Source organism: Lactuca saligna, chromosome 3 (assembly GCF_052625555.1).
Source record: "Lactuca saligna cultivar CGN05327 chromosome 3, ASM5262555v1, whole genome shotgun sequence".
NCBI lineage: Eukaryota > Viridiplantae > Streptophyta > Magnoliopsida > Asterales > Asteraceae > Lactuca > Lactuca saligna.
In genome coordinates, this window is record NC_136419.1 from 193,660,788 (window position 1) to 193,674,970 (window position 14,183).

Genomic DNA, 14,183 nt, shown 5'->3' on the forward strand with positions numbered 1-14,183 from the left:
AAAATTATCACCGAAATAATGTATATTACCATCAACAAATCATTTATAAAGATAACACCTCTTTTTTATTATAAACAAAAGGAAGTACAATTGTTGTTAAGTCCTATGTTCCATGGGTGTCATAGTGAGATGTACTTCGTAGGTGTTCATTTGATGTTGGTGTTCTCTTATATCATTTAGTCTAACTACCACCCAACTTTCATACCTTGAGTGCTAACAACAATCAGCTAACACACCTCCATCGAAAGTGAAAAGTGAACCTTGAATGACAAATTAAATGGAAAAATGTGAAGAGTGATGGAGCTTGGGTTGTGGTTAGGTTAAAAACATAAGAAGTATGTTAGTCGATGGTTGTGTGCTACGCGGTAGTTCCATATGAAGATGTGTTATCTGATAGTTGTTACCATGGAAGGCATGAAGGTTACGTGATTGTTAGATTAAAAAACATAAAAGGAACACCAACATCATAGGAAAACCCACGTAGTGCATCTCACCATGACACTCACAACATTACATAAGAAGAAAATAGGAAGTTTGAAGTGATCAACAAACAATAAGGGAATATCTAGTCCACTTTTCCATTCCTAAAATTAAAAACAATTGTATTTCCTTTGTTTATAAGAAAAAAGACTTGTTATGTTTATAAATGATTTGTTAATAATATACATTACTTCGATGATGATCTGTAGAAAAATCCAAATATATTGGTTGTTGTTTAAATAGGGTAATCTCCATAAAATTATTAATATTTTGACCTGATTAACGGGAAATGACATGATACCAGTTAAATCTATAAAACCGGCCAAAAAAGATTTTTTCAAAATTTTAGCTGATATTTTGTGTTTTTTTAGTAAATAAAATTTAATTTAAAAGTTTTTCATAACCTGAACTAAATATTGATATTTTACATTTCTCTGTTTTATAAGATTACCTGTTACGGAAATATTGTGGGTAAACAAACATCTCCGTTACTCCATAAGAGCAAATATTATATAAATAACATGATTTCTATATAATACATACAATATTCTTATTACAAGGGAATTACAAGAAGACAACATAACCAGACATATATGGTATATCTTTATTCGTAGATGCAAATTTCACTAGTAAATATGAAAACCTATACCAACTTTATAAGCATGTTTTTGACTAGCCAATGGTAGGGGCACTTATGACAATCCCCTTTTTGTTTACCCAAACATAAACCCTATCACATATGTATATCTGAAGTATTTTCGTTCCTTCTAGAATAGTTTCTGCATTCACCAGTTTGTTTTCTTTTTCTATTGTCGTTACAGCACAATCTCCATCCTCCCCGATCAACTCCGGCCATGATGTTTTACCTAAAAATTAAATACATGAAGCTAAATTTAAATTCAAAAAGTTGTTAAAAATATATTTATAAAGGACATCTATAAATATCCCAAATAAGAAAGAATACCTTCCTCGACTTGTTCACATATTGATGCCATCTCTTTGCTTGTTAGATATAATGTACGTACGTATTTGCTTTGTGAGTTTGTAGTGTATTTGGTATTTTGGTTCAAGTTTTGATGGGTTATTTATAGGGACGATGATTTTGGATATTTATTTAATATTCTTTTTTCATTTTGTGTGTGGGTAAGAATGATGGGTCATGAGTCGAAGATTTGCCTAACCTTTTGGATTGGAATACATGATGATTAACTAAGATTATTTTATAACCAACTAGAAAGGATGAAGACTTTGACCTTCTCATCTTCACCATCTTGAGAAGACTTTTTTGTTCTAGGAGTGCTAGATATGTATCCATCTTTTTACTTGAAATTATAATAAAACCAAATGGTAGATAAAACATTGTATCAGCTATCAAAAGTAATATTACAAATATTTATTTGTCAACTATTTCAAGTTTCAAACTTTATTGTAAAAATCATATACTACCACTCATGAACGGACATTTAGTTATTAAAATCACTCAGAAATAAAAAGTAGATTCATTTTCTTTACATTTTAGTTAAATAATGAAGATTTAACCAAAAGGTTTTTTCTTTTTCAGATTATTAAAAATAAACGTTTAAATTTCTAAAAGACCTCGACACATATATGAGGATTCAAGTGCAATAACAACAAATTCAAAACAAAATTTCATATCTCCAAAATTTACCCTTTTAAAAAAAAACTTTAGTATACACGATGTCTGTTTGTGATTTTTTTGTTGATTTAGATTTAAACAGAAAATATACTATTCCTAAGGGTTATGCCAAGTTGTAGAAAATATTGTGGCTTACTCTGATTAATATTAGAGAAGGGACTAAAATTGCCAAGTTGTAGAGAAGGGATCAAAATTAGCAAATTGTAGAAAATATTGTGGACATTCTCTAAAAAAAGGTATGCATATAACAAAGATCAATAGTGAAAAGCATTTATAAAACATAAAAAAATGGTTCTAATTCCATGAAAAAATTATAAAGATTTGAAAAAAAAAATTACATTGCACATGGAAGTAAATATGGATCAATGAACCATCCTTTATCTTCTGTATCCTTATTGAAATACAAAAAGGAAACTATATTACCATATTTATATCAAAATTAAGAAATAAAAATAAAAACGTCAAGCAAAGTTTTAAGTAAAACATCCAAAATCGCCACCATGTATATATTACCTGTTAAATTGGTTTGATTTTGAGGTCGGTTCAAACAATACAACAACTAAATTTGAAGCAAAGTTTGAATCATTTCAAACTCTGAAGAAAGAGGAATTAAAACATCAACAAAAGAAGGTAAACATACTATAAACCCACCATTTCCAATGCATCCTGGACAAAAAAAATATTTGAAGAAAATCACTCCGCAATTAGTGGTGTCAAATCTGGAAGAAACCTATTTGTGGAGTTAGCCGAAGATGACCGATCGAATTCAAAGAAGAAGAAGAAAGAAATTTGGGGAAAGGGGAACGGTGGGTTGGTGGAGTTAGCCGAAGATGTCGTCGGAGTATTGAAGTTGGTCGAAAGGTGTCGTCGGAGTCGCCACTGTGGGTGGTGATGGTGGATAGGAGGTGCTTTGAAGAAGAAAGAAGGGGATGAGATATGAACATATGGTTAGGGCCTCCATTTCTTTTTAAAAGTTTTTCTAATAAATAAATAAATAATAATTACAAACAAATAGAAATAAATCAAAAAAGAAATAAATAAGGGCAAAATGGTCTTTTATGTCTAGAGGGATGAAGTGTGCAACTTTTAACCAAACGAGGGATAGTCCGAGTTAATTTTTGAAAAATAGGGACTGAACGTACTTTCTGACACCTATACAACAGACGATTGACGTAATTTACCCTTTATTTTTTAAAATATTTGGCATACACTTAAGTTTTTTTTTATTTTTCAAATTTGATTAAAAAGTTTAACAAGTTTTAGTCAAAAAATATATATTTTTAGTTTGTATTTATTTTTAGAACATAGTTTAAATAAATACATTTTTATGACTATAAAACTTAGTTTTTTTAGAAACATATTTTTCTTATAACTATTTTTACAACTATCTTCAATCTGCATCTTCCAGAATCCAAAATCATGGACTTCAAATTTATCGATCTTCACCTTTTCTTTTTCAACCATAGCTTTGATACTAGTTGTTAGTTGTTAGGTTAAGAAGAAATGTTAAAGAAAATAGATATGATGAATACGAGAAAAAACATAAACAAAAAATCAAAATAAGAGCACACAAAACACAAAGATTTAAGTAGTTCACACTATCTTGCGATGTCACATCTACTGTTGTGTGTGTGTGTGAGAGAGAGAGAGAGAGAGAGAGAGAGAGAAAGAGAGAGAGAGAGAGAGATTTTCTTCCACACACGTTTTTTCTACTGTAATGTTAAGGATACGGTCGTTCATAAGTATATAAACGAGAATATTTGACCAAAACATTTAAAAGGCCATGCCGATTGAAAAACACACACAAAGAAAAAAAAAAAAAAAAAACCCTAGAAAATATTAAACGCCCAGAATATTTTCTGTCTTTGCATTTTAGATGATGATAAACCTTTATATTCAATGTAATATTGGAAATTTGAGGTACCTCGTACCTGCTAATGATTACCACCACAACCAATATGATTTATAAAATATCATAAACTAACTTTATTAAAGAAATAAATAGTCAACCAAATGATACAAGCCGCGTCAACCTTATGTCAATTGGCTATGTATTAATATTTTTTGACCATCGATAGAATTTTACTTAATAGAAACCAAGTAAATTTTTTTAACCATTATTTATAACTTTAAGACACGCTACTAATAAAAAGATCAAGTTATATTAGAAATAATTCTTCATTGGTGTTTTAAATTTGGCATTTTGAGATTCCAAATTAATAATAATTGCTGCCTATTATCAAGGTTGTAAAAATCATTAATCGGTACTAATTTCGTCGACTAACGACTAAAGATTAGTATGTCTAGTCGGAGATTAGTCGGAAACTACTCGGACCCTAAAGGCTTAAAGTGTAAATCAGTTAATTTTAAAAAGTTAAATACGACTAATATCATAGTATAGTTGGTAAATAGCATTAATATCATAACAAAATAAATAAATATGATAAATACAATAATCATTCATTAAATAATTTCTATTTAAATAAAACTTCATCAAAATGTTAAAAACTCATTGGCTTCTACAATTGTACTCATTGTCAAAATAGAGATTTATCGTTATCAATCTTCTAATCAGTTGTGTACCGTCAATTGACTAATCAGAAAGTAACTAACTTAGGACTAGTCATGATTTTAATAATGCAAAATTTCTAGTAAAATCTCAATATTTTAGCAAAGTTTATGAAAAGAATTCCAAAATAAAATTTATTTACAAAAAAAGTCACCTAAAACTCCAAAAAAAACCCCTTTTTGGTTGGTTTCACAAATTTAATTGGTATCCCGTCTTTTTCCGTAAATTTTGTCAAAATATCGGGACGTTTCTAAATATTACCCTATTTTTAACCAATAAACAAAATATTAAGATTTTTTTCCGAAGATTATCACCAAAATAATGTATATTATTATCAACAAAACATTTATAAAGATAACACATCCTTTTAAATCAAAAGGAAGTAAATTTTTTATTAATTCCTATGTTCCATGGGTGTCATAGTGAGATGTACTTCGTGGGTGTTCATTTGATGTTAGTGTTCTCTTATATCGTTTAATCTAATTATCATCCAACCTCCATACCTTAATAGGTGCTAACAACCATCAGCTAACACACCTCCATCGAAAAATAAAAATGAACCATGAATGACAGTTTAAATGGAAACAAGTGAAGAGTGATGGGCGTTGGGTGGTAGTTAGGTTAAAAGCGTAAGAGGTATGTTAGTCGTTGATTGTGTGCTACTCGGTAGTTCCACGTAATGTATGAAGATGTGTTATCCGATAGTAGTTACCATGGAAGGTATGAAGGTTAGATGGTAGTTAGATTAAAAAACATAAAAGAAACACCAACATTATACGAAAACCCACATAGTGCTTCTCATCAAGACACTCACAACATTACATAAAAAAAATAGAAAGTTTGAAGTGATCAACAAACAATAGGGAATACGTAGTCCGCTTTTCCATTTCTAAAGTTAGAAACGATTGTATTTCCTTTGTTTATAAGAAAAAAGATATGGTATGTTTATAAATAATTGGTTAATAATATACGTTAATTCGATGATAATCTTTAGAAAAATCAAATTATATTGGTTATTGTTTAAATAGGGTAATCTCTATAAAATTCTTAATGTTCTGACCTAATTAATGGGAAATGACAGGATACCCGTTAAATCTATGAAACCGGCCAAAAATGATTTTTTCCAAAATTTTAGCTAGTATTCTGTGTTTTTTAGTAAATGAAATTTAATTTGAAAGCTTTTCTTAAACTGAACTAAATATTAAGATTTTACATTTCTGTTTTTATAAGACTACCTCTTATGGAAATATTGTTAGTAAACAAACATTTCCATTACTCCATAAGAGTAAATATTATATAAATAACATGATTTCTATATAATACATACAATATTCTTATTATAAGGGAATTACAAGAAGACAACATAACCAGACATACATGGTATATCTTTATTCTTAGATACAAATTTCACTAGTAAATATGAAAACATATACAAACTTTATAAGCATGTTTTTGACTAGCCAATGGTAGGGGTACTTATGACAATCCCTTTTTTGTTTACCCAAACATAAACCCTATCACATATGTATATCTGAAGTATTATCGTTCCTTCTAGAATAGTTTCTGCATTAACCAGTTTGTTTTCTTTTTCTATTGTCGTTACAGCACAATCTCCATCCTCCCCGACCAACTCCGGCCACGATGTTTTACCTACAAATTAAATACATGAAGATAAATTTAAATTTAAAAACTTGTTAAAAATATATTTATAAAGAACATCTATCAATATCCGAAATAAGAAAGATTACCTTCCTCGACTTGTTCACATGTTGATGCCATCTCTTTGCTTATAATGTACTTGTGTATTTGCTTTGTGCGTTTGTAGTGTATTTGGTATTTTGGTCAAGTTTTGATGGGTTATTTATAGTGCCGATGATTTTGGATGTTTATGTAGTATTCTTTTTCCTTTTGTGGTTGCGGCATTGTGTGGGTAAGAATGATGTGTCACGAGTCAAAAATTTGCCTAACCTTTTGGACTGTAATACATGATGATTAACTGAGATTATTTTATAACCAACTAGAAAGGATGCACATGCTTCCTATGGGTCAAGAGTATCCATATTTGACTTTCTCATCCTCACCATATTGAGAAGACTTTTTTTTCTCACCATGTTATTGAGAAGGCTGAGATATGTATGATGTATCAATCTTTTTACCTGAAATTACAATAAAACCAAATAGTAGATAAAGCATTGACATGAACTCTCAAAAGTAATAATACAAATATTTATATGTCAATTGTTTAAAGTTTCAAGCTTTATTGTCAAAATCATATATTCCCACTCATGAACGAACATTCAGGTATTAAAATCGCACAAAAATAAAAAGAAGATTTATTTTCTTCACATTTTAGTTAAATAATGAAGATTTAACCAAAAGTTTTTTTTCTTTTTCAGATTATTAAAAATCAACATGTAAATTTCAGAAGACCTATACACATATCTTGGTATGCAAGTGCAATGACAACAAATTCATAACAAAATTTCATATCTTCAAAATTTACCCTCTTAAAAAAACATCAGCATACACGTTGTGTGTTTGTGAGTTTTTTTGTTGACTCAGATTTCAAACAGAAAATATACTATTCCTAAGGGTTATGTCAAGTTGTAGAAAGTATTGTGGCTTACTCTAATTAATATTAGAGAAGGGACCAAAATTGCCAAGTTGTAGAGTAAGGACCAAAATTAGCAAAGGTTGTAGAAAATATTGTGGATATTCTCTAAAAAAAAAAGGTATGCATATAACAAATATCATTAGTCAAAAATATTTATAAAACATAAAAATATTTCAGAGGATATTTTTACCTGAATCATATGTCACACAGAGCACAAAGCTTACCTTGAGAAAACAGAAACCATAATGTCTACAAATCTGAAGAAAAAAAAAAAAAAAGAATGAAACAGAAAATTTAGTTCTAATTCCATGAAAATTTTATAAAGATCTGGAAAAAAAATGTATTGCACATGGAAGTAAATATGGATCAATGAACCATCCTTTATTTTCTGTATCCCTATTGAAATACAAAAAGAAAACTATATTACAATACTTATATCAAAATTAAGAAATAAAAATAAATATGGTGAACATACTTGACAACTTTTTTATCAACTTTTTTTTTTACCATTTGCCATGATAATCCTTCGTTGGGTTCAATCACAGTCTAAGAAACCTCCAAAGTCTCCAAAGTCGCCACCATGTATATATTACCTGTTAAATTGGTTTGATTTTGAGGTCCTGGTTCAAACAATAGAATAACTAAATGGGAAAATGACTTAAAAGCCAATGAAGTTTTCAAACCATTCAAAAAACCTCAATCATGTTTTGTTTGTTCAAAAAAACCCAACGAACTTAACATTTTATCTAAAAAGTCCAAGAAAGTTCCAAACCGTTCAAAATATTCTAATTTTGTTTTGTTTAAGTTCGTCGGGTTTTTTTAACAGTCAAAACATGATTTGAGTTTTTTAAATGTTTTGGAAACTTTATTGGTCTAAAAAGTAAGCCAAGTCATCTGTTTCTCTTATTTGACTTTCACGAAAATGTAACTTAGTTAGGCTTTTTTAGATAAAATGTTAAGTTCGTTGGATTTTTTTAAACAGATAAAACATGATTGAGGTTTTTCGAACGCTTTGGAAACTTTGTTGGGCTCGTAAGTCATTTTCCTTAACTAAATTTCAAGCAAAGTTTGAATCACTTCAATCTCTGTAGAAAGAGGAATAAAAAATCAACAAAAGAAGGTAAACATACTATAAACACACCACTTCCAATGCATCCTAGAAAAAAAAATATTTGAAGAAAATCATTCCCCAATTAGTGGTGTCAAATCTGGAAGAAACCAATTGGAGGACAAGCATGAAGTTTCTCCAATACATCCTGGATATTACCCTTGAAAAGTGAAGAAGTAATTTGTTTCAAGCATTTAATGTTTGGTTTATGAACACAATGAGAGCATATTGAAAGTGTGGTGGATTGAAAAGAAATCACCTAAACTAATAAAAAAAATTAAAAGCTTCAACAAAAAGCAGTGGTGGAGTGAAGTCGGATGATCTAACCTTCTCAAGATGAATAGTTGGGTGTGGATTTGAATTCAGAGACTGAAACTCCTTCACCATATATTCTAATTTCTTCCAAAACAACCAAAAAATGGAGAAATCAACATCACCACTAATCGACTTCCCATACCTTGTAACAAAAAAAAAAAAACTAAATCATTAAATCTAAATCGAATGCCTCTAATAAAACCTTGGAGCGGGTTGTGCTGAGATAGATATAGAGATAAGAGTAAGGTTGTGGGAATCACAACCGTATGTAGAAAAGATCAATTGGAGGGATGATAGGCAGTAGGAGAAGCCATCATCAGCTAAAAAGAAAGATGAAATTGATATGATTTTGAGAAGCAAATCGACCAGAAAAATATTTAAGGGTCTTTAGTCTATTCAGTAAAACCAAAAATTACCTATGTTGTCGATGCCTTGTTACGCCGAAATGGAGGTTGTGCTACTATGTTGGAGAGTAGAAATGGATAACAAATTGGTTATCAGGGGAAGGGGCATTTATCTTCCTTCCGTCGAGATGACGACCAAGATGGAGAATCAACTTAGGAGAAGAGAAAGCTATTCTCCTAGAAGAGACGACACAAATTCGAGGAGTCGATCCGTTCCCAATTTAGGAGAAGAGAAAGCGAGGACGTAAATTTGAGGATTCGATATATGAAGAAATCCAGCGGCAATCGAATTAAATTAGATAAAAATATGATCAGAGAGCGAAACACGCGTATTCGAGGATCTACAAACAGAGAAGATATATATGCAGTGTAATGTACAATTGATTTATGAGAAAGCCAAGAGAAATTCAAATGACTATTTGTTTCAATCGTTGTAGAGGCAAAGAGGTAGAGGCAGATACGGTGGTGGTTTTCGTGAAGAAGCGGAGGCAAAACATGTAGCAATCGAGAACCGGAAGAACATAGGAAAATAACATGTGTCTTGGACATGCACCCACCATTGACCAACTAGTTTCAGAGCAGGGACCTAAACTGCCAATGTAACAATGTATTGTGGCCAATGTCTGAATTACCACAAGTTAACTATTCATAAGGATCACTCACTTTTAAGTATATACAAATTTCAAAAAGAATTTTTTCGATATAACATATCAAAATTTTAATATTTAAGATAATTATATAAATCTAACAGTTTACAAACATATGAAGAGTGTTTTTAATATTTTTTAAATCAATTTACATAAAGTCTATATGGTGTACGGAGAGGTTCTAGATGGGAGACGGGTCAAAGTTGGTACAGCCTATACCGTCGGCTACAAGATTTCGTCGGTAATCGGTGCCATAAAAGAATGGGATGGACGGTTGGGTAAGCCACTCCTCCCGGACCTCTTTGATCTATATTAATTTTTAGCCGTTGAATGTCTAGAAAAATGAAAATTTTCTCTATATTGTTACCCTGTATTGTTACCTATATAAACAACTCTCAACCACTCCAGTAATGATACCCTTTCTTAAAATCTATTTAAACTCTTTCACATTCATTGGATTCATCAAATAGTTTCGATGATCATGTATGCATCAAATATGTTATGAAAATAAATAATCTTTTATGGTCTTCATTTGAATATGAAAATAATAACATTCAACATTTTTCATTACTTGCTCGAATTGCATAAATGCTTCTTCACGATACTACAAGTTCAAGCATGCGTAGCAATTTATTAACTCTTGTGATGAGAGATTGTGAAGCTACCGAAAATTATATGATCCGAGATTACTTTGCTGATAATGCAATCTTTGATGACTAGTATTTTCAAAGAAGATTTCGAATGAATTGACACTTATGTGGTAACATAAAACGAAGGTAAAGGAAAGTTAGTCAAAAATGCTAAGAACGAGAGGAAAAAGAAGCAGTTGATCTTTTGTATGTATTGTTGAAGAAAGGAAAAGAATATATATATATATATATATATATATATATATATATATATATATATATATATATATATATATATATATAGGGTTAGGTTATTTTGTTTTTAGTAACTATTGTGTGCCAGAATGCACAGATCTGGACCATTTGATGGAATATAATCAAAAGCCATGATCTGAGGGTCTATGATAGTAAAATAGGATAACATGTACCATATAATCACATAAATTTGAGCATAAGGGCATTCTAGTCAATTAACCTATATTAAAAAAGGAAATTTTCGGATTTTTAGGAATAATTAATTCCTTTATTTTTAAAAATCTAAATATTTTAAATTAATTTAAAATTAAAAATCCGATTTTTATTCTGTCAGAATGATAGAATTTTAACCATAAAGTAGTAAACATATTTTTCGATTTTATTCTGTCAGAATGATAGAATGTCAACCATAAACTAGTAAATATATTCTGAAAGAATACACAAAATCGATTCTTGAACTAATAATATACCAAATAATTACATTGTACCATTGTGATTCATTGAATTATAAAAAACATTCTGAAAGAATACCAAGTATAATTCTTAAAACATAACAACATTCTAGATGTCTTGTGTATGTTTGACATCTAAGCCAATTCAAAATATGCTAGCATTCCATGAGATTGACATTTTGTGACATTGACATTCTATCAGAATTGTATTGCATGAGAATTATTTTATACAAGGAGCCTTTCCCATCAGGTCTTCAAGCCATTCTTCAAGCCATTTCTATCACAAATTCATTGTCAAATACTTTGTAGTGATACACTTGTAACAACTGCACATTAAACATATAATTAATTAACTACAAATTCTATCAGAATAAAGCAATAATACTCTTATATAATAAACTATTCTTTCAGAATGGAAATATTATAAAAAGGTAAAAAAGGTCAAAGCTATGATCAGCTCATATGTCTGTTTGCTTCTGCATCATAAACATAAGGAAAAGTCAGTTTGCTTCAACATCAAATATATGATCAGGATAGATGTTTGCTTCAACATCATAAACATAGATTGAATCATCAATACTTCCAGCTACAAGTTCTCTTCCATCAAAGAATGGTGTCTCTGAATTTCTGAAAAAAAAATAAAAAATTACAAAAACCCAACTCAAAAAACTTAATCAAAGATCAATAAACTTCATGTAAACTTACCAGCATCTCCTCATTAACCAGTGATTCCATCACTAACCATGTATACAATGTGAGATTGTCATATTTCTCTTTGGCATTTCATCAAACACTTTAAGGGCGCTCCCTAAATCACCACATTTTCTATGAATCATGAATGAAAAAAAACCAATTCATAACCATCAACATCAAATGAATCTCCTGTGTTCGGTTTCCATACGGTCGAAGAAAAAAAAAAGCATAAATGTTTATGTGGCTTCGGTTTTGATTGAAAATGGTAGAACCCCCATAATTTTAACCACAACCACTGAATCATTATTGTAACGAAAACCTGTGAACAAACATAAAATCAAATTCCAATAACATTATAACACACAAATAATAACATTAATAGAGATAATTTGTTGTACTCCTGGTTCAGTAATTACATCAAACACATGGTGGGCATTGATGAATTCTAACAGATTTGTACTAGACATTTCGGTTGTCCATGGGAATTGGGAGTATTTCCTGCAAATTGCCAAAGTATTTACAGAACTGAATTTAACCTGTGATCTATGTTGATCACAGATGACAAAACGAGTAACTGGAAATTGTTCCTTTACAAATAAGGTCCATATTTGGGGAAATCCAATGAAAAGAAACAACATGTACCCCGTGTTCTCTCTTCTCCATATTATGCGAGATCAAGAATCGATCGTCAGGAGGGAAGAAAAGGGGTCGTGCTTTCTCTTCTCCATCTCGTGTGTGCGCATCAGAAAAAAACGAAGAAGCGATCGACTCCTTCTATCTGTGATGTGTGTCGATTGGAAGAAGAAAGAAGAAATCAAGGTCTTGATCGGTTGTGTTGTGGGGTGTCGGTCATTCATCTTGGTAATTCCTTGAATATAAGACATGATGCAAGAGAGAGACTAGGTCAATATTATTGATTTTATTTCTTTAATTGCAGGATTTCAATTAAATGATTCCTTAATTGAAAAGTACAAAATGTCCAGAATACCCTTAAATGATTTATTTAATTGATAATTATTTCTTGAATTCTCATTGGTGCATTTAGGCACACAATACTTGCTAAAAACATTTGAACCTAGCTCTATATATATACATATATATATATATATATACATATATATATATATATATATATATATATATATATATATATATATATATTGAAACAATATGTGATCCAAAGTTCATTGCGAAAATGCACATCTATCATATGAAAAGTAGCATACGGGAACACGGGAGATGTGTATTGCACGTGAATTTGGACAAGGATTTTCTAAAATGCTATGTAACATGACAACACACATTGGAATTGGAGGAATAACTCAACGACATTATAAAGCCAATATATGCGATGTGATCACGAATACCCAATAATGATACCTAAAGCAGTATCGTCGTAAGATTTACGATTCTAGCATGCATATTATGGTGTTGCTAGTTAAAACAATAACCTAAACGTCATCTACCAATCACCATTATTCGACACAGTAATACTTCTAAAAGCACTCAAATGTTCATTTAATTTGAACGGAGAAAAATATATAGGTATTATCTTACAGATAAAAAAAATACGCAACTTTGGAAACTTCTGTAACAAAAAAACGGTTCAGAGTGACACAAGAATCAATAAGAAATGGCATGGATGGGCTTCTAGCGTCCTAAAATGTCGTTGGAACATTATACAACTCCAATGCATCCTAAGAAAACTATAGATATAATGCATATTTGTATCATATTACACAATATTGAGCATATCAAAAAAACTGGCCACCAATTGCATATCACAAAAACCCGCCACCAATCTACCTACTAAAGTCAAAATAAATGAAGATATGATCCTCGAATTGCATATCACAAAAACCCGCTAGCAACTTCGTTTTGCTCTTCTTGATGGTATTGAGCATCCCCACATACCCCCACCTTAACGGATAACTAGTTTATTTTAATTACTTTTTAGCATTTTAATTGTCATTTTAGGATTTAACGTTTGTTCTAGTATGCTATATTTTTAGGAAATCTTATTTTTATTTATTTATTATTAAATTAATAAATGTTTTATTTTTTTTCAAAAGAAAAATATGTGGGTTGGATTGATTTTCATGTATTGTGGGTAGGGATGAGCATTACGACGGAATCAATATGGACCCTGCACCGCCCAAGAATCCAGAATATCAAAATCGATGAAAAAATGATATCGATAATCGAACTAACGTTACCATAAGTGTTATCAGTTTTCATACTACCACCAATACTAACCGTATCATGTCCCAAATTTCATGATTTTTAAAGTATAATTATTTTTCTATATGTTTAAAATCGATATTGATTTGCTATTAAATGCTGATCTTTAGTTGTTACGT

The 14,183-nt window shown here is 30.3% G+C and overlaps 2 protein-coding genes and 1 long non-coding RNA gene across 3 annotated transcripts; all 3 read right to left on the reverse strand.

Moving 5' to 3' along the window:
* Window positions 1-968: 968 nt before the first annotated feature.
* Window positions 969-1,552, reverse strand: LOC145034093 (inhibitor of trypsin and hageman factor-like). The gene is made up of 2 exons (XM_078982492.1): window positions 1,445-1,552; window positions 969-1,346 (listed from the first exon to the last, which is right to left on the reverse strand). The coding sequence occupies exons 1-2, from the start codon at window positions 1,473-1,475 to the stop codon at window positions 1,153-1,155; spliced, it is 225 nt and encodes a 74-aa protein (XP_078838618.1). The 5' UTR covers window positions 1,476-1,552; the 3' UTR covers window positions 969-1,152.
* Window positions 1,553-5,955: 4,403 nt separating this feature from the next.
* Window positions 5,956-6,567, reverse strand: LOC145034094 (inhibitor of trypsin and hageman factor-like). Its single transcript, XM_078982493.1, has 2 exons — window positions 6,455-6,567; window positions 5,956-6,356 (listed from the first exon to the last, which is right to left on the reverse strand). Exons 1-2 carry the CDS (start codon window positions 6,483-6,485, stop codon window positions 6,163-6,165), a joined length of 225 nt encoding a protein of 74 aa, XP_078838619.1. The 5' UTR covers window positions 6,486-6,567; the 3' UTR covers window positions 5,956-6,162.
* A 4,584-nt stretch (window positions 6,568-11,151) lies between these two features.
* On the reverse strand, window positions 11,152-12,401 carry LOC145034095 (uncharacterized). Its single transcript, XR_013677882.1, has 3 exons — window positions 12,240-12,401; window positions 11,836-12,142; window positions 11,152-11,757 (listed from the first exon to the last, which is right to left on the reverse strand). It is a non-coding gene; the product is annotated as an uncharacterized LOC145034095 (long non-coding RNA).
* Window positions 12,402-14,183: the final 1,782 nt, after the last annotated feature.